General features: G+C 35.7%; 1 protein-coding gene across 1 annotated transcript in view; it reads right to left on the bottom strand.

Moving 5' to 3' along the window:
• LOC149542921 (ARM repeat superfamily protein) overlaps positions 1-18775 on the bottom strand; it is a 232740-nt gene that overhangs the window by 180819 nt on the left and 33146 nt on the right. Inside the window, exon 2 of the mRNA XM_089797837.1 lies at positions 15175-15293. Within this exon, the coding sequence (XP_089653963.1) occupies positions 15175-15293 (119 nt within the window). The remainder of the gene's footprint in view (positions 1-15174; positions 15294-18775) is intronic.

Raw genomic sequence — 18775 nt, 5'->3', positions numbered from 1 at the left:
TGTAGGAAATGTCGTCTTCAAGATTTGCATTCCTCCAGTCTTCCCTTATCTCTTTGAAGGTTGGAAGTCTTTCTCCGTCATGCGTCTCTGTCCGTGGTGGAAAAATCGGCATGGACGGTCAAGAGCATGCTGAGTGAGGGTGTGATCTGCCCGCCACCGAGTCCGCACTATGCCCATTCTGTTCTCTAGATATTTTGTTTTTCGCTAGCTTCTTGAGAGTTTCTTCCATGAGCCACTGCGTATTAGTAATCTATGCCTAGTTCCGCGCAAGATCCCTCAAAAGTGCAATAAGTTTGGCACTTGCCGGATCCCATTCCCGTTCTTTAGCCATTAGATCAACGGAATGTGTCCTCTTCCGGCTATAAACTCTCATTCATTGTCCACAGGCTGGTAGGATCAAAGGCTCTGATACCACTGTATTATTCCAAGCCTCTCCGGATTCAGAATAACTTTCAAACTCCACAGGTGATCACCCAAGTGTGGTTGTTTGGCATACAAGAGGGCAAGAGTTTTGGTCGTACGACTAATAGAAAGGCAAATACGTACGAGAAAATGGCCGTACGGCAGGAGCAGGAACAAGAGACAGTTCGTACGGTGGAAATAGCCAAGACCGTACAGTGATTTAAGGATATCGTACGGTGCTATTAATGGTTGTACGGTAACTTCCACTAGCCGTACAAGGTGTGTAAATGAAAGCTTCCAATCGCACAAGTATGAATGGTCGTACGGTAGGAATGGGGGAGCACAATGGGTCGTATGGTGGAAGAATTAGAAGGCAATATGTCGTACGGTGAATGTGATAACTGCAGGTGGTGTGCAGAGGTGGATGGAATTGAGGGTGATGTGTGGTAGTAAATGTACGAAACAAATTAGAGGGAGTGAAATGGCGTACAAGAGGATGTACGGAAGGAGGTCAAAGAACATAAGTGCAGAAGTAACACATACAAATATGCAATCGCTGAGCCAAGAGTCTCACCAACATAAAACAGAGATAAATTATTCCTTCAAATTGCCCGATACATAACGAAACGAACACCAACGGAATAGGGTGAGGTTGAATCCCACCGAAACCGTGCACACCAAATAGGGAAGGTCTTTCACTTCCGAAATGGCGAACAATGCCGAACTCCAACAACAATCCGCGGTACAAAGAAATGAAATCCAAAAGCATGCCTACGAATTGACTACAAGCCACGCTTAAATACCCATTGGGAAAAGCTTTCCGAGGGTGTAGAAAGTTAGCCGACGACGACACAAACTACGAAAAACTAAATAAAATGGGTCCGAGATAAAATAAATCAATCAGCCCGTTACAAAGATTAAATGAGTACATTTATTTTATGACGGGGACATTACAAAGACTGCCTCAATGAACCTATGTTTGAATTTTAGTCACCTTTAAAATCCACCTTATGTGCATTATGCAGCAAATCAACTTAGAATCTTCATTTTTATCAAACAAAATTCCAAATTTGATTTACCTCCGATATATTTCAGGAGTTGAACCCATAATGGCTATATATAAATGGAGCTCCTGTTTTTTAATTCAGAAATCTTGAGAGCATTTGTTCCATGTATGGATAATATCTAATCTAGTGGGAGTGAAGTAGATAAGATAAATCTATTAATGTCCAACAAAAGACCATAAGTGGGTCCACGAACTGCCGAGAACAATGCAAGGGACCAGCCCAAAGCAGGATCACCAAATGGTGTCCAAAAAAGAATAGCAGACACAAACAATCAACAACAAAAGACAGGAAGAGAGAACAACACAGACGGGAAACAGAGAGTGCGACAGGGAGGACCCAAACCCCAAACCCCGCTATATGAGCTATGTCTCTGAAAAGAACCTCCGAAAGGAAGGTTAACAGAAGAGAACTTCCTAAACTTCCCAAAGGAGAAGAGGAAGGAGAGGGCTTCTGAAGAATAGACCTCATCCAAGGGTTCATTGGCCAAGATTCATTGGAAGCGGGTTAGATCAGGGTTCAAAACAAAGGAAAAACTTATCAAAGTAATCCAGAGCAAATATCCTGGAGTTTATTCTCAGCCCAAACTAAAACTTTTAGCCATCACAATTTTGAGGAAAGGAGCATATTTTAAGTTTTCTATTTTTTTTTTAGATGGCCCTTCTTTATAGGCTGTGCTATTTTTCACTTTTGTCAAATTTTAGTGTCTCCTTTTTCTGGCCAAGAGTCACCTATTGTTGAGTTCAACTAAAAAGTAGTTTAATGGAATCAAATGTACTTATCCTATATTCATATATAACCTACAGGCACAGAGAAAACAATGTCCACACAAGTGATTTCGGTAATGTTAAAGAAACTGAAATATGTAATCAACTAAACACTGCAATTGTGCATGGTTTCACTAGTGGTCAAAGAATGTTTGCAATGACACCACCACCACAGATCCGCAAGGTTATCTAGCATCTTATTAATACAGTTTAGACCCTTATATTTATTGATATTCCTGCCAATATATTTTACTGCTGCTACTGCTGTTATGATTAATTTAGTTAAAGTTTCTAAAACCTTTTTCAACAAATCCATTTTATGCATTTCCTGGAATCAATGAAATCCATGAACAATTGACATAAATATAAATTTTTATTTAAAACAGTATCTTCCCAATATATCTGATCTGTAATAAGACTATTTAAATTTTAAGCTACTGCCTAGTTCATTACTGGAAATCTCACTCCAGTTAATTTGATTGATTATGTACGGCTTTAGGTCTATACTCATGCAAATTTATGATTATGTACAACTTTAGCTCTATGCTTATGCTATTTTTGTGCAATCGATGATGTCAGCTAATATGTAATCACAATGGCATCCAGCTCTGCATCTGGCTCAGAATCCACAAGTGCAACCCAGCCTGTCAAAAGGAAACCCCCTAGTAGTCGTGAGCCCACTTGAAAATACGACATAATGGGACTAGTACAAGGGAATATTGTTTGTAGGTGGCACACGAAGAAGCTTAGTGAGGGCCTCAATTGCCTCCATACCATCTTGAAGGTATTCCTTGCGGTGATGCCAAGCCATGTCTAGCAGCATCTAACAACAGATGATAGCCCTTCTTGCAGCACTAGATGAAGATAAATTGGAAAGGTAAGTGACACAAGCAGCTATAAAAGAGGCCATTGCTCCTAATCTGTCAAGAGAATCTGAGGTGGTAATGGAAGGCATTGTAAGCTCTAGTGGCAGCTCAAGTATACTTCTTCCATCCTCCTCGTCCACTTTGAGCAAAGTCTATCATCCTCCTCCTCCTCCTCCTCATCTTCTTTGGAACCTAATGCATGAGATAGGGAAGCGCACCAAAAAACAGATAAGGCTTATACAAGAATTCTATTATAACAACCTTCCCTTCAACATGGCAAGCAGTCCATATTGGAGAGTTTTGATGATCACGTTGACAAATGAAGAGGAAGGATACAATGACCCACTCCAAGAGATTTAAGTGGCAAGTTGCTCAAAGATGCTACTGTAGATACAAAACAAATAGTGGAAGATGAAAAGAAGCGATGGCAAAAGTAAGGATGCTTAATTCTTTCAGATGAGTGGACAGAAGGAAAGAACTGCACTCTCATCAATTTTTTAGTGGCTTCAAATGGTGAGAGTCTTTCTGAGGTCAATTGATGACTCCCATGATAAAAAATTCAAAAAAATTGAGCTTGATGTTGGAGGAGGTTGTTTTAGAATGTAGCAGCACATGTGGCAGATGGATAAATGTCCCAAGAGAAGCATCAAACACTTTTTTGGACCTCTTCTTATGGAGGACATGATAAAATTGATACAGAAAAACCATTTGTAGAGGACGAAAGAGATACAACAAAATCTATATACTCAACCATCAGTTCTTCAATTGATGAGAGATCACCAAGACAAAAGACCTTCAATCAGGTGCTCTAAGGTTTGAGACTAATTTTCAAGACTGCAAAGTATTACTAGCTTAGTGAGTTTTTTGAAGCAGATGTTTGTGAATCAACCACGTGTAGTCTCAACTTGTTCAAAAAAGCCTGATAGAGAAAAGATCACAAAAATAAATTTTTATGGCATTTTTCAACTAGAGCATTAGAGATTGTCAACATGACTTCAATTTAATTTAATTTTCAAATTTAATCTTTTACTTCAAAACATTTAAAGCATTTTATTCCACAGTAAGTTGCAACTCAAAATTGGTTCTACTTTGTACTTTTAGGTGTTAAAAGCATTAGTGAGGGGGTTTGTGCTTAGTGGATGACAACAAAATGCAAACAGATATATTTATGAGGCAATGAATAGGATCAAAGAGGCCACTGAACATTATTATATGGGAGATGCAAATAAATTTTCCCCTATTTGGGAGATGATTGATCAGAGGTGGAACAATAAACTTCGCCAACCCATTCATGCAGCATTGCACTGTCATAACCCCAAGTTCTTCCATTATAATAGCTTTTGGAGTCACATAAATATAAGGCAGCTAGGGGGAGCTTGTTTTCTTTGAAATTAGCTATAGAAGACAGAGAGACCTGTTCATCCCTCTAGCTGATGTTTAAGATAGCCTTAAGAATTTGCCTTCTCTTATCAACTGATATATTAAATAGTGGCCAACTAATAAGAATTACTTACAAATGCAAGTAACTCTTCTACTCTTTGGGCTCTGCAAGACCCAGTGGGTAAACCCATGCAATATATAGAGATCTAAAACAATTAACAACAAACATTGTCACTGTGAACATAACCCTCGGTTAAATCAATCAAAATCCAAATGAACTGAATCAGAATCAGCTCCATCCTGAATATGTGTCATTCATGCATTCCTAAGAGTAAAAATCCTACGCCAATCTGACTACAAACACAAATTCAAACAATTAGGATCACTAAAAATTCCATCAATTAGGATAATTGTTTAATTGATTTTAAGATTAATCACTGAATATGCAAACAAAATACGGGTTCGAAGAACTGCTTCGCTGGTACGGAAAATTTTTTGGAAAGGGTGTTTTAAAACTATAAAAAATGACAAATAGATAGACAGACAAACAGACAGATAGACAAATAGATAGACAGATAGAGATAGGAAGATAGATAGATAGATAGATAGATAGATAGACGGATAGATAGACAGATAGATAGATAGATAGTTAGACAGATAGATAGATAGATAGATAGATAGATCAATAGACAGACAAATAGACAAATAGACAGATAGACAAATAGATAGATAGAGAGAGAGAGAGAGAGAGAGAGAGAGAGACAGATAGATAGATAGAGAGATAGACAAATAGAGAGACAAATAGACAGATAGAGAGACAAACAGATAGAAAGACAAATAGACAAATAAATAGATAGACAGATAGACAGAGAGACAAATAGACAGATAGATAGACAAATAGATAGTTAGACAGATAGACAAATAGATAGATAAACAGATAGATAGATAGACAGATACACAGATAGAGAGATAGACAGATAGATAGATAGAAAAATAGATAGATAGACAGACAGATAGACAGACAAATTGATAGATAAATAGATAGACAGACAGACAGACAGACAGACAGATAGATAGACAAACAGATAGACAGATAGAGAAAGGGACAAATAGTGTTACATCCCAATTTTTGACCTAATTTGAAATATAGCCGTTGAGGTTCACATGATGTCAATTGGCAGTTTAATTTGTCATAATCTGGCGAAATGGTAAGATAGTCGTTATGATTTCATGTGAAGATAACATGCTAGTTGATCGTTAATCACAAATTCATGGAATTAAGAAGATGGTTAACTGTTATGATTAATTATGATTAAATTATTCATTGTGATAATATAATCTAACTGCAGGAAACATGTCGAAGGGGGTGGAAGCATTGTCAAAAAAGAATTAGGCAAGAGCATCACCATCATTGGGCAGATGGGTAGAGGATCTAGCGACTTGAAACAAGATACATCTGTGGAACCGCATGAGTTATTTAAATAATTAATTTAGTTAAAATAATTGAGTTAAAATATAAAACGTATCTTAAAGGATTTTAATTTATCTTTCATCATATTATTTTAGTAAATATTTAAATACGTGCATTTAAATATAAAAATGATTTGGCATCTTTATAATTTAATAATAAAATGATGTTCACATGTAAATATAAATACAAGATTATAATAATGTTTGAATTATAATAATGTTTGAATTATAATAACATTTGAATTATTATAATTTTCAATTATAATCTTCCAATTCTATCCTTTCTTTTTAGTATTTTTGCTTTTAATCGATTAACACTTGGCATGATTAATATCTGGCAATTCGAATTGTCTTAATCTTTCCAACTTCTTTTCCAACCTTTTCTTTTCTTTTCCTCTTTATTTCTCTCCTTTTTCAATTCGAATTTATGATGTATCCAAAGAGTCTTGTTGATAACCGAAGGTGGCCGAAGAGCCAAGGCCGGCCATTTAATAGAATACCATTGATTGTATTTGGGACAATCTCTTCTTCATAATGCAATTTACCTCTACCTTACATTAGCCTGAAGCTTTGCAAGCCAAGTTAATCTCAGAATAACTTCAAATTTCATAACTAGCCATTTTCAAATTGAATCCTTTTTCCTTCTTCACCGTCAACAAGAACTTAGCAAAGCAGGTCGTGGGAGTTCTTTTATTCAGGCCACAGGAGGAAGAAACACCCTGCTACGGGTCGCACTTTTTGCACCCCAAATCCCTGCGGCATAGCAAATACAATTACTTTGTTGTTTATCATAGTTGTCAAATAGAAGCCAGATTTAAGCATCGGATTTGCAGGAGGGCAAGATACAAACGAATCCCAGGTCATGAGTTCTGATAATGATATATTCTTGTTTTATTTTCCACAATGAGCTGACTGAAAAAAAAAAAAAAAAAAAAAAGAATCTTCCTATTTCCAAAAAATGATAACCATAGAAGCAATATAAATCATGAATCGGTTTTACTGAGTTTAATGGCTATCTTCAGTCGATACATAATGATAGGGTTGAGAATGAATTAAATATGTTCTTCTTTTTCAAATCCTTTTCTCTCTGTTTGAGTATCCATCCATAGCCGGCTAGGCATGTTAAATAGAGATCAAATTATAATACCAGCTGTTTGTATTTTGAAAAGTATATGAGTTCATTCACCAAGTATCCCTGAGTATATTTCATTTATGAATTCATTTAGCAATTGTATCATACTAGATTGATTACACAAATCCACATTAATGCACATGCTTCTATACTTTAACACCGAGGAATTCACTGGCAAGATGCCAATGATTTAGTAAAGAGGTGTAAAACAAGATCAGAATACTTATAGATTCTCTAACACCTAGGATTCACCGACAATGAAACCATGAAATTGTGAATAGGTGGCATGATTCTGCAAGAATGCAGAAGAGAAATCAGATATGTTTATATTATATTGAACAATAAATTATGTAATTTTTCTGAATAATTGATAGAGTTGATTGCTCTGGGATTCCGAATACCTGAGACACACCTAGCTGTTAAGCCAAGGAAAAAGGAGAGGTGAGAGAAAGGAATCTACAATAACAAGAAAATAGATTCAATTATGGCATATAATGTTTTCTTTTTAATATGAATTATTCATTAGCTCATGCATGATTTCGTTAAATGTAATTTCCTGCTGTCAAGTCGAGAGATGTATCTAGATACCAGGATGCTCAGCCGATGACAAGATGACCCCTATCAATTCCGGGTAGGGAGGGTCTTTCTCATTAGAGATCGTGAGGGCATAAGATTTGGTCCAAGGTTGGGTGGTTAAGCCCCTGACAATGTTTAACCTCTTCCCAAGATGTCAGACGTAAGTCAGACAGAGATAAGCTATGCATTCGATTGTTTATCGGAAACAAGTATTATCACTTTTATTTATGAGGAGGTAAGATTAAATTGAGTTATTTCATTGTTACCGTTATTTTACACCTAGATGCAAGAGATAGATTCATGGATTGCTTTTCATTTATATGAATATTGAATATAAGTATATTTCTAATCTTGAGTTACTCTCACAGTTAAGTAATCAGAAGGAAAGGAACCTGATAACTGATTGAGTGGTAGTTGGAACCCTAAATAATACAGCGGTATCAGAAGCCCTAATTGAATCCAACGATATTGGAAGCCCTGATTGAATCCACGATATCGGAAGCCCTATTAAAATCAGTGGTATTGAAAGCCCTAAGTGATACAACGGTATCAAAAGCCCTAAAAGATTCCAATGGTAATTGATGCCCTAATGATTTCAATGGTAAGTGATGCCCTAATTTTATATAGTGGTATTGAATGATAATTGTTGATTTTGATTTATCAATATTGGATAGAAGTCGTTTCGTGATATTGTATTAGAGGTATTGTAGACTAACTCAGGTGGTTGCCGAAGCATCCCTAGTTTTAATTTCGATCTCAATTTTCAAGGTATGTGGATTTCAATCTCTGTCGTATCTTCATTTGACGGTGTTTCAAGTTCTTAGTTAAGAAAAGACTTGAGTCTTTTGTGTTTTAAAGCCAAAGTAGGGTTTGCATTATTTTATCAATACCTAACGTCCATGTGAGCCCACGCAGATGGGAGACAAAGCCCAAAAATAAGTTTTTTAAAACCTTTTTGAACACTGACCACGTGCTAGGAAAAAGGGGACGGGATGAGGTTTTGGGGACACTTGAGGGACGGGAATGGCATCCACGGTACGGATTGTCGTACTCGAGTTTCCTAGGAATCACCAAATGGCATTTCAGGGACGGTACCCAAAATTAGCCATTTGGCACAGTACGGAAGATGGCCAAAAAGGGTACCCGCATCCCCGTTTTGTACTTGGTTTGGGTAGGAGCGTAAAAACCCAGGGGATCCGTCCCCATAGAACACAACTAAAATCAGAGCCATGGAGGGGATGTTAGAGTGCTTTGGCAGCGACATAGGAGTTAAACAAGGTTACCCCCTCTCTCCTACCTTGTTTGAGTTATATATCAACAAGTTAGAAGAATGTCAAGATAAGGATAACAGCGATGGGGTTCAACTAGTTAACTATGTGATAAAACTTCTATATGCTGATGATCTCACTCTGATTCCTAAAACAACAAATGGGTTAAGGGAGAACTTGAATGCACTTGACATCTTTTGTCATTCGGTGGGGATGCAGGTGAACACTACCAAAATAAAAGTGATGATTTTCTCTCTGAAACGGACCAAGAAACAGAAAAACACTTTTCTTTTTTAGGGCAGCCCTTTAGAGATAGTGGAGGAATACAAATATCTTGGCATCAACTTTCACAACAAGCTCAACTGGGAAACATGTAGAACAAAAAGAATTCAGGGAGGATGGAAAGACTTATACTCACTTCAGAATAGATGCAGCAATGCAGAACTATGGGATTGGAAAACCAAATGGATAATCTTCGGGTTGTTGGTCATTCTGGTAATTCTTTATGGGTGCGAGATTTGGGGCAGCAGCTTATCAGCTCAGAAATGGAGACAGGTGGAAAGAATCCAAAAGCATTTAATCACTAGCAATCTCAAAAGTAAACCAACAGTTCCCTATGGGATCTTTTAGGGCGGAAACAAGTATGCTTCCGAAAGAGGCTTCAGCTATGGTCCGGTTATTATGCTATCTAAAGAAAATTCAAGGTATGGAAGCGCATCACTAGCCCAAACTGATCATAAAGGAAAAATTAGATAGAAGACAGAGCATGTGGATGAAACAAAATACCAAGTGGATGGCAAAATGGAATATTAGTATACATGAATGCCCAGATAACATTGATGGAATAAAAAAGTTTACAAAAGAAAAATTCAGGAGCCTCCTATGGACAAATCAAAATGGGTGCAAAAAAGAATATTTATATCAGAGAATTTAACCCAATGAGAGATCTTGAAGAGAAGGCATACATAGGAGCAAATATCAGCTAGAAAGCCAAAATGATCATAGCGCAACTTAGAATGAGCTCAAATCAATTGAGGTGTGAAATCGGGAGATGGATGATTTCAAAAGAGGAATAGGAAGAGAGAGTTTGTCTATTTTGTAACATAGGAGTGGTGGAAACAGAGACATTTTGATCATAAACTAGGTATAAATTTGGGTAATGGCTCTTTACGAATTAATAGTTTTCTTTGTTCTATGGCTCTTTACGAATTAGCAATTTTTGATAAAAGACAACCTACAACGACATCTGCTCCAGCTCTGGTGATATTCTACAAACGGGCAACCTAGCAACTCTTTTGAGGACACGCAGCTGGACAGGTCAGTGAACTTAGTAGTCAAAATTCACTGTCGAAGATCAGATTTGAGGAAACAGCTACAAAAAATCCAAGATTCCAAGCGTAGGTCATCTCTAGGTGGTTTGGTCATCTCTAGGTGGTCCCATAGGCTGCTTGGGCCTCGTGGACGTTATTAAACTCTTTCATTCGTTCATTCATAGGTTGCTTGATGAATACCTATACCCTATTTGGTCTATATATTAATGATCAATTGTTCAATTTTCAGCATGGTAAAGGAGGAAGAACTTTGCTTGATTGAAATTTCGTCACTAGTGTCATACATAGCACTCCTAATGAGCATGGGCGATGTTCAAATCACCCAAACAGCTTCTTCTTTGACGAAGATTGTTTGGAAGCCATTCATGGAAAGGAAAGGTGAGGGAGGGTTTAGAAAACAAGTCAATCTTGGAAGGAAAGGTGAGGGAGGGTTTAAAAGAAAAGTCTGGACAGCCATTGAAAGGGAGTTCAATGGAGAGCTTAACTTGAACTTGTCAAAGGATAACTTCAAGAACAAGCTCAAAACCTAGAAGCAACGATATAGAATAATGAAAGAGTTCGAAAGTACTAGTTTTTTTGCATGGAATGAGACAACTCAATCCATGGATGCTGATGACACGGTTTAAGATGAGATATTGAAGGTAGTAACATGCCCTTTCAAAGGTTTTGTTTTTATCTAAATCTAACTAATTAAGTTAGCAATGATAGTCAAATAACTAATTCAATCTTTATGCCAACATGCTGAGAAAAGAATGAATTTAGATATGTCAAAGTGTTTAAGAGGCAGTCATTTCAATACTACAATGACTTAGCCTTGATTGTGGGGAATGACATGGCTGAGGGTGCCACAGCTCAAGAGACTAAATAAGGGCACAATATGGATGAGACCCTAGGTCTTGATGATGATTATGAGGATATTTACAAGATGTCTATGATGCACTAAAAGCCATCCCTGAAATTAATCGAAGTACTATGATTGTGGCATCTGACACTTTTTTTAATGATCCTGATAGAGCCAAAGGATTCTTGATAATGACTGAAGAGGAGAGAGCAGATTACATTCGAATAGAAATAACAGGGCTTTAGTAGCTTTTATGTTGTTTGTATGCTGCAGGGTGCATATATGTTAAAGCATATACTTTTGAGATCAGTTGTATAACTGTTTGATGTTGCTTAATTTTGGTTGTTCACATCCCGTTTGATGGATTTTTGCAAGGATTTTGACATGTTGGGAAACTGTTTGTCAGAATTTTTGGATCTGAATATATAGCATATATTTATTTTAACATTATTAAGTTTTAATGATTGAATTTATTCTGTAAGCTTCTTTGAAGCCAAACTATTCTTGTCAAACACAAACACTTTGTTTTCACTATCTTTTCACTCACTGTTTCCTTCAGCAAACATCAACAATATGTTTTTGGGTTGTTTCTGACATATTGTTTACAACGAGTCCCTTTCACAATATTATTTTATTTGTGCTTCTCTGGTAATGAAATGCAATCTTTATATTAATTTATGCACAAAAAGATAAGCATGGAATCTCTGTGAAGGAATATATAATTGAGATTTTGTTCCTTTCAAACTTCATCACTGCAAATGCAGATCTCTACTTCAGATTGTTGTACTGTATACTTGTAGATTGTATAAAGTTATACCTAAATAATAAATAATAATTTGGAAAGCATATTTATGCAAAATAGTTCCTTGCTTCTTGCAACCTGTTAACCTTGCAACGGCCATTGACAAGAGAATTATATGTGACAATATTGAGAGCAATGCCACATTGCTCCAAATTACCACACAACCAAAAAGCCTCATCTAAGCTGCCTTTTTTTATGTATCCATCAATGAGTCCACTGAACATGATACAGTCCAGAGTGTAACCACGTTTAATAAAATGATTCAAAATCTGTATTGCTCCCATAAGTTTCCCACTCTTACAGAACCCATTACTCATTGCTGTGTAAACAACAAAATTAGGACAATACCTTTTCCTGGCATTTCATTGTATAATTGCTTAGCCTTCAACACGTTTCCCTCATTACAATGTCCACTGCTCAAAATAGTGTAATTAAATACACCAGGAACCAAGCCTATTTCTTGCATTTCGAAGAGCAATTCTTCTACTTCATTTACCCTCCCTTATTTGGATAGGCTGTTCATGATTGTGCTGTAAGTGATTGAATTTAGTTTAATGCCCCTATAAATAATTTCCAAATGCAACTGAAGAGCCTCCTGTACTTTGTCAATGCTGCAGTAGCTTCTAATAAGTGTAGCATAAGTAATAAGATTAGGATGGATGTTCTTAGCCACCATTTGGTTGAACATATTAATTGCTTCCCACATTCTGACTTGTAGACAACACTCATTAATAAGTGTGTTGTAAGTGACTATATCAGGTTCAATAAATTTTTCCATAATTTCGTTAAAAAGTCTAAAAGCTTCAAGCAGATTGCCCGTCCTAGAATGCCCATCAATTATAGCATTATAGCTAAATCTGTAACAAATCAATCCTAAACTCGACAAATCCCTTCAATATATTTGGGTGTATCATGATAGAAAGCAATCCTACTTGACTAAAGCTGGCAAACATTATGTCTACTCACAAAGCAATATCATCGTATAAAGCAAGAGTAAAGCAGTTCTACAAGTTTTTCTCTGAAACTGCATTTATAAGACATCCTGGTGGTTTACATGGATATGTATCACAATTATGCAACTGTGATAACAAAGACAAAGAAAATGGAAGGCTTCTGTTCAAGCAATTCTGCTTTCAGCCCACAGAATACTGCAAGGAAAGTGTTGCTGATCTCTTGGCAATTTTGTAGCCTGTTTTATATTTATCGATACATATGTCAAACTTGTGCGTGCTAAAGGAGTTTCTGCCCTATGATGACAGCACCTGCTCATCAGTATTATGTGGTTTGTGCTCTTAAACTTTTATAGTTTAGTATGTTATTGTTGTAACATTGAAAGCGATTTCCAATCTTGTTTACATTTCGATTAGTCTTATTTTCATGGAATTATGAAATCTACATTTCGATTGGTCTTATTTCCATTGGTCTTAGTACGAAAAGTAAAGATAAATGAAAAGTAAGTCATGTCCTCTAGAGAATCCATGTGCTAAGTATGTTTGTCAATGTTCTTGTTAAATATAATGAGATTAAGTTGATAGCAAGTTTTTCATCTTACATCTTGATGTCCATCTTCCATGTTGTGCTTATTCCATCTTTAATTTTATCCATTTTTCATAAGGTATGACTTGTTACAAATGCAGATGTCACTGTGCATTATGTATTGATATAGGTTTCATGGCTTTGAGAGACGTGGCAATGCATAATTGTCAATATGGTGTTGGGTCGTGCCTCTTGAAAATGTCGCACACGAAGACTAATCCTAGGGGCAAGTTTTGGTGTTGCCCAGATAGGAAAAAGGTTGTTAAATGGTTATCTATTGTATGTTCCAAAGTAATGACGTGTAATCTCTTTAGTGTGAGCTATTGTAGATTTTGTATTGTATGGGAACAATGGTTGCAGATATTTTAGATGTGTTGATGATGTCCGGTCTACAGTTGCATATGATGAAGGAAATGATTGCAAATTGTATAAGGCACGAGAGGTGGCTAGGGCTCAGATTGCTTCAATGGCCAAAGCTGAAATAATCTTTTTATGCTGCCTTTTATGTGTTATTATCAGACTTGCATGTTGGAACCATATGCGACAATATGCCTAAAAAAGGGGGGACTTTTGTAGTGAATTAGATTGAAGTTTTATGAGTTACCCCACTATTTAGGTTGCTGTTTTATGATTTCATATACAAACATTTTACAGATTCATGGTAATGTCACGACTATTTGCAAATTAATGTGGCATTTTTTGGGAGTTATTAATTTCCCTGTGTAGCACAGTATCAATAACAATATATAAGTCGCATTAAAAACATGTAACATAAGCTACATTTAAATCACATTTGACATCACGTTAAAAGAAAATATTGAAATCACACTTCATTCACATTAAAAAATTTAAAATTTAAAATATGCTTATTCCAGTGGTATTCCAATTCCAAAAATGTGCAACCAAACGCATAAAATGTCTATTCTCATTATTAATTCTTGGTGAACAAAATGGTCCCAAACCATATTCTAAACACTGGAATCCAGATTTCAAATTCCAAAAATGTTCAAAGTCCAGATTTGGACAATTCCGGCAGCCAAATGGGCCATAAGTGCAACGGAATGCCATCAAAAAACAATTAGTTAATGTGAATTCTAATTTTTGCCTTATTTTGTAAAAACAAAACGATTACAAGGGGAAATGGAGCTATAGGATGTAGAGTATACAAACTATCAGAAACAGGCTAACAACAAGACCATGCTATAAGTGCTAGAAAAGGGGCATTGCACATAAACAGACATACAAAATCATAAAAAAACTAGAAACAATGTCCAAAATCGCCAAGATAGACAGAATTGGATCAAAAGTTTCATTAACTTATGCAATAAAATTGAAAAATGTAGCCAAAATACTTAATACTACAATGAGATCAAAATAAATTCATTGAATACGAATTGCAGAAAATTATAGGCTGTGATGAAGACAAAAGACTTGAATCATAAGATTCATTACCTATGCAATGACTATCCAAACAAAAAGCAAGACGCAATACCTTTGATAAATATAACTGGAAGCCTTGGTAGTACAATTATATATAGACTATTCGTTCAGATTTATATAATCATTATTAGATATATCATCGGAGACAGCTGCTAAGAATCAAGATGTTATTTTCCTTGAAAATTTTGTCTCTGTAAGTAATACTATTCCAATATATGTTATTAGCAGGTGTACCATTCAATGTCTAATGAGAAATATTGACACATCCAATTATTCATTTCATACAAACAGAAGCATACCTCTCTCTCCATTTAAGAAGTGCTTCCAACAAATGCACAGGAGTATGACGTGCAACCATAGCAAGTGAATCCAAGACTTGTTCATACGCTGGATCTGATGCTCGTAAATATTGCCCATCCTATTCAAAATTCAAAAACTAGTTAAGTTTGATGTTTTCTTGAAAAACTACCAAATTGCAGTAACTACGAAAGCCAGAATGATGATTCTATGCCAAAGATAGAAAAAATAAGCAAACTTTTTCATCTTGTTCTCTACCACTTGTAATTGTTTTTAGGGCATTAACTTGATTTTTTTCCCTTATTTAAGGATAACACAATAACTTAATGCAAATTCCTTACATGCAAAGGATACTTAAATTTTGCCAACTGTATGCAATGAAGGAATCATGTATGAACTTTGTAGGACAGGAAGCCATAGTAATAGAACATCTTGAAATTTCCAAGACATTGTAAGGGTCCCAGAGGTAATACTAATATATATAAGAATTTCTATGTTATCAATGGCAAAACTCAAATAAAATTCATCACAAGAATACATCATAAAATTGAAAGTCATTATGCTTAGTTCTAATAGACAAATCCTAACTTCCCAATCATTCAAATTGATTGGTAATAGATCAAAAACTACGATTAAAACATGAGTTATTGTATATAGCAATTCTAGGTTTTCATTCAAGATACTTTCTTAAAGCCTGAAATATTAAACTGAAGTAAACAATCCTAAGACAGATATCACACATACCAGATCTGTTGAATAACATCATCAAACATGAAAGGCATTTCACATTCTAGATGTCAAAATAGTTGTAGCTTTTTCTATAAACTAAATGCTGAAAAGGAAATTCTGCATCAGCTAATGTCTATAAGGATGACAGTCAAATGATTCCCCCTCCTCCATTCACTGTTGAGAGCCTTTCCTCATCAAAAAGGATGTTGTTTTATAGATGCAGGCAGTGACAAATACATATCCAAAAATAGGTGCAGTAAAGAGGTATAGAAGGCGTCAGAAACTGCACATCAAACTACATACAGCCACAGCTGACACTAACCGCCCAGGACTATATTCCTTTGCAAGCACTTAGAAAATGACTGGAGCCCATCCAGTGATAATTGTTGCCTGGCGAAGTAGACGGTTCTATGGGTCCCACTGAATCAATCAGCACACAAAAGACAGAAAGAAAGAAACTCACACCGCATGAATAATAGAATATTGTAATGCTCCTTTATTGGGCATCTTAGTTAGTCTTTAGTTGACTAGGTAGTATCTAATTTAATCTTTTAATTCATGATTGTTTATTTTAAAACCATCATCATTGTAAATCTAAATATGGAGCTTCCATTTCCTCTGTTAAAAAAAAAACCATGGTATCAGAACAGGTCGATGGAATTTCATAAATCAAGCCTTTTCTGATTTGAAAAAAAAAATCAGAAATTTGCTTTTGGAGGTATTTTATGAAAAATTTGCGGTTCGTCTTAGAAGGTTATTGCTGAAACTTGCGAGCCTAGTTGAGGGTTTTGATTGCACAGTTTCCTGGATCCACCAAGTCTAATTTTCAAGAGTTGCATGTTCTTCCAAGTTGCTAGCATATGTTGTTTATCACATGGTCTCGTGTTTTGCCATATGAGGGTTTCACTAATGATTTTTCATAATTTTTTCCCTTCAAAAAATTTTGACGGGTTTTTATAATTTTTACTCTTCAAAACATTTTGATGGGTTTTCACAAATTTTTTCCCTTTAAAAAAAATTCAGGTGGGTTTTAATAATTTTGTCACTTGGAAAAATTATTTTGTGTTTATAATTTTTTCCTCAAAACTTAAGGGTTTACTCTTGTCAATGAGAACTCTCTGATTTCTAGAAAGGTTTTACCATTATTTCTTAAAAACAATGTTTTGTATGCTGATCCATGTCTCCAATTTTGTGTCAGCCATCTATTTGGCTTTCCGATTTTATCCTTAAATTTTTTTCTAGATTCTATAATTCACAAAGTTATGTGGGATTCCCTTGGTGGTTTCTACTATTTTTCCAAAGAAAGAAAATGATTTGCAATCTTGGATTTAGTGATTTTTTTCTCAAAAATCGTGACTTTTTGTAGTCTCTTTTGGGGATCTATCCCTTTCTAGTCCTATAGTGGGCAGCATTTGAAGATCCACAATCAGTAAGGTGTTAATTCACCTCCTTTGTACATAACCTAGTTAGGAGTCTTGTTTTCTTGCATATGTTTCCTTTTCAGTGTGTGGTCCCTTGTGAGTTTTTGTTCCTGTGTACGAATCTATTGCTCCTGTAGATAATGCAGTGATCTATTTTAAAGAGTCCTGGGTCCGTCCTAGATCAAATCTGGTCATGACAAAATCAGCTGGAGTCGCCTCATCCACATTTTTCTCTGAAATAGCTTGCACTATCTCTTCGCACATATTTCCCGTCTCTATATTCGCTTTCAGCCTTGAAGCTACCTTTATCTTCTTTTTCTTTTTAGGCCTTTGAAATAGCTCTGAAATTGAGTTAAATTCATGGATAATCAACTCGACCACCTTCCTTTGTTGTGCCAAACTAGTCTCTATCCAAGAAAGGGAAGGTCGCCGTAAAGCTCCTACTACTTGATCTTCTTGAGGAAGTTGTTGTGCTGAGGGTGCAAGAGTATTCTGCTGAAAGACCTCTTCTGAAGGAATAGCAGTTTCTGATAAAGGAAATTATGAGGCATGGTAGGATGATATGCGCAAATGCTTGCTTATTTAGTAGTTTCTATTTTCATCATTAGTTCACAACAGATTAGAAATATCTTCTTTGTAAATTTGTATAAGGAGCTTTCATATTCTCAATTTAACTTAATTACCAATTCGTCAAATGAATCCGATTTGGGAACGTGAATCAGATCCGTGGATTCGTGATTTTATTTCCCCAATTATGATTCGTGGAAGATTCATGTTTGTGTGTGTGTAGATGGATCAAAGCCGTTATGATTTCATGGTATGAATTTGTGATTTTGGTATAAATCTATGGATCAAAGCCGTTATGATTATAAGAAAATAATCAGAAAAAAAATTAAAATTAAAAAATCGAAAAAAAAAAAGAAAAAAGAAATTTTTTTGGAAGAATCTAGACGAATCCAGGCACATATCTGGATCCGGCCCCTAGGGCACAAATCCGGTAACTAAGCTATTGAATATAACATCGATTTACCATAACAATGAAGCCTTTTAAGTGAAAGGCTAAAATAGTTTGCACTATCTATTTGGCATTTTCCAGTACGCTATGGGCCCTAGAGTAGTCAATCCATAATCAAGAGAATATTTGAAGGAAATATTGGTAGTGTCATTACTCCACATCTAGCATATTGTCAAGTAGAAGTGAAAACAAAAATAAAACTTCAACAAAGAAACAAATAAAGACCTACAATGCACAAAGCAAGATCTAATCAAAGACCAAAACTAAGACTGCATGAGCCCTGGATGTTCCTGCATTACGTACATCTCCAAGTCAAATTGTTGCAACAAATCGAGTTATGTTGTTGCATTATTAATCTTTTGCTTTAACGCATCATATACATTTTGTTAACATCTACCCAAATTAAATAACTAATCATTTCTTATGAAATGTGAAAGC

The sequence above is a fragment of the Cupressus sempervirens genome, chromosome 8 (genome assembly GCF_028749045.1).
Source record: "Cupressus sempervirens isolate cs-2001-9-10 chromosome 8, ASM2874904v1, whole genome shotgun sequence".
In the NCBI taxonomy this organism is placed as follows: domain Eukaryota; kingdom Viridiplantae; phylum Streptophyta; class Pinopsida; order Cupressales; family Cupressaceae; genus Cupressus; species Cupressus sempervirens.
This window is presented reverse-complemented; position numbering and strand designations above follow the sequence as displayed.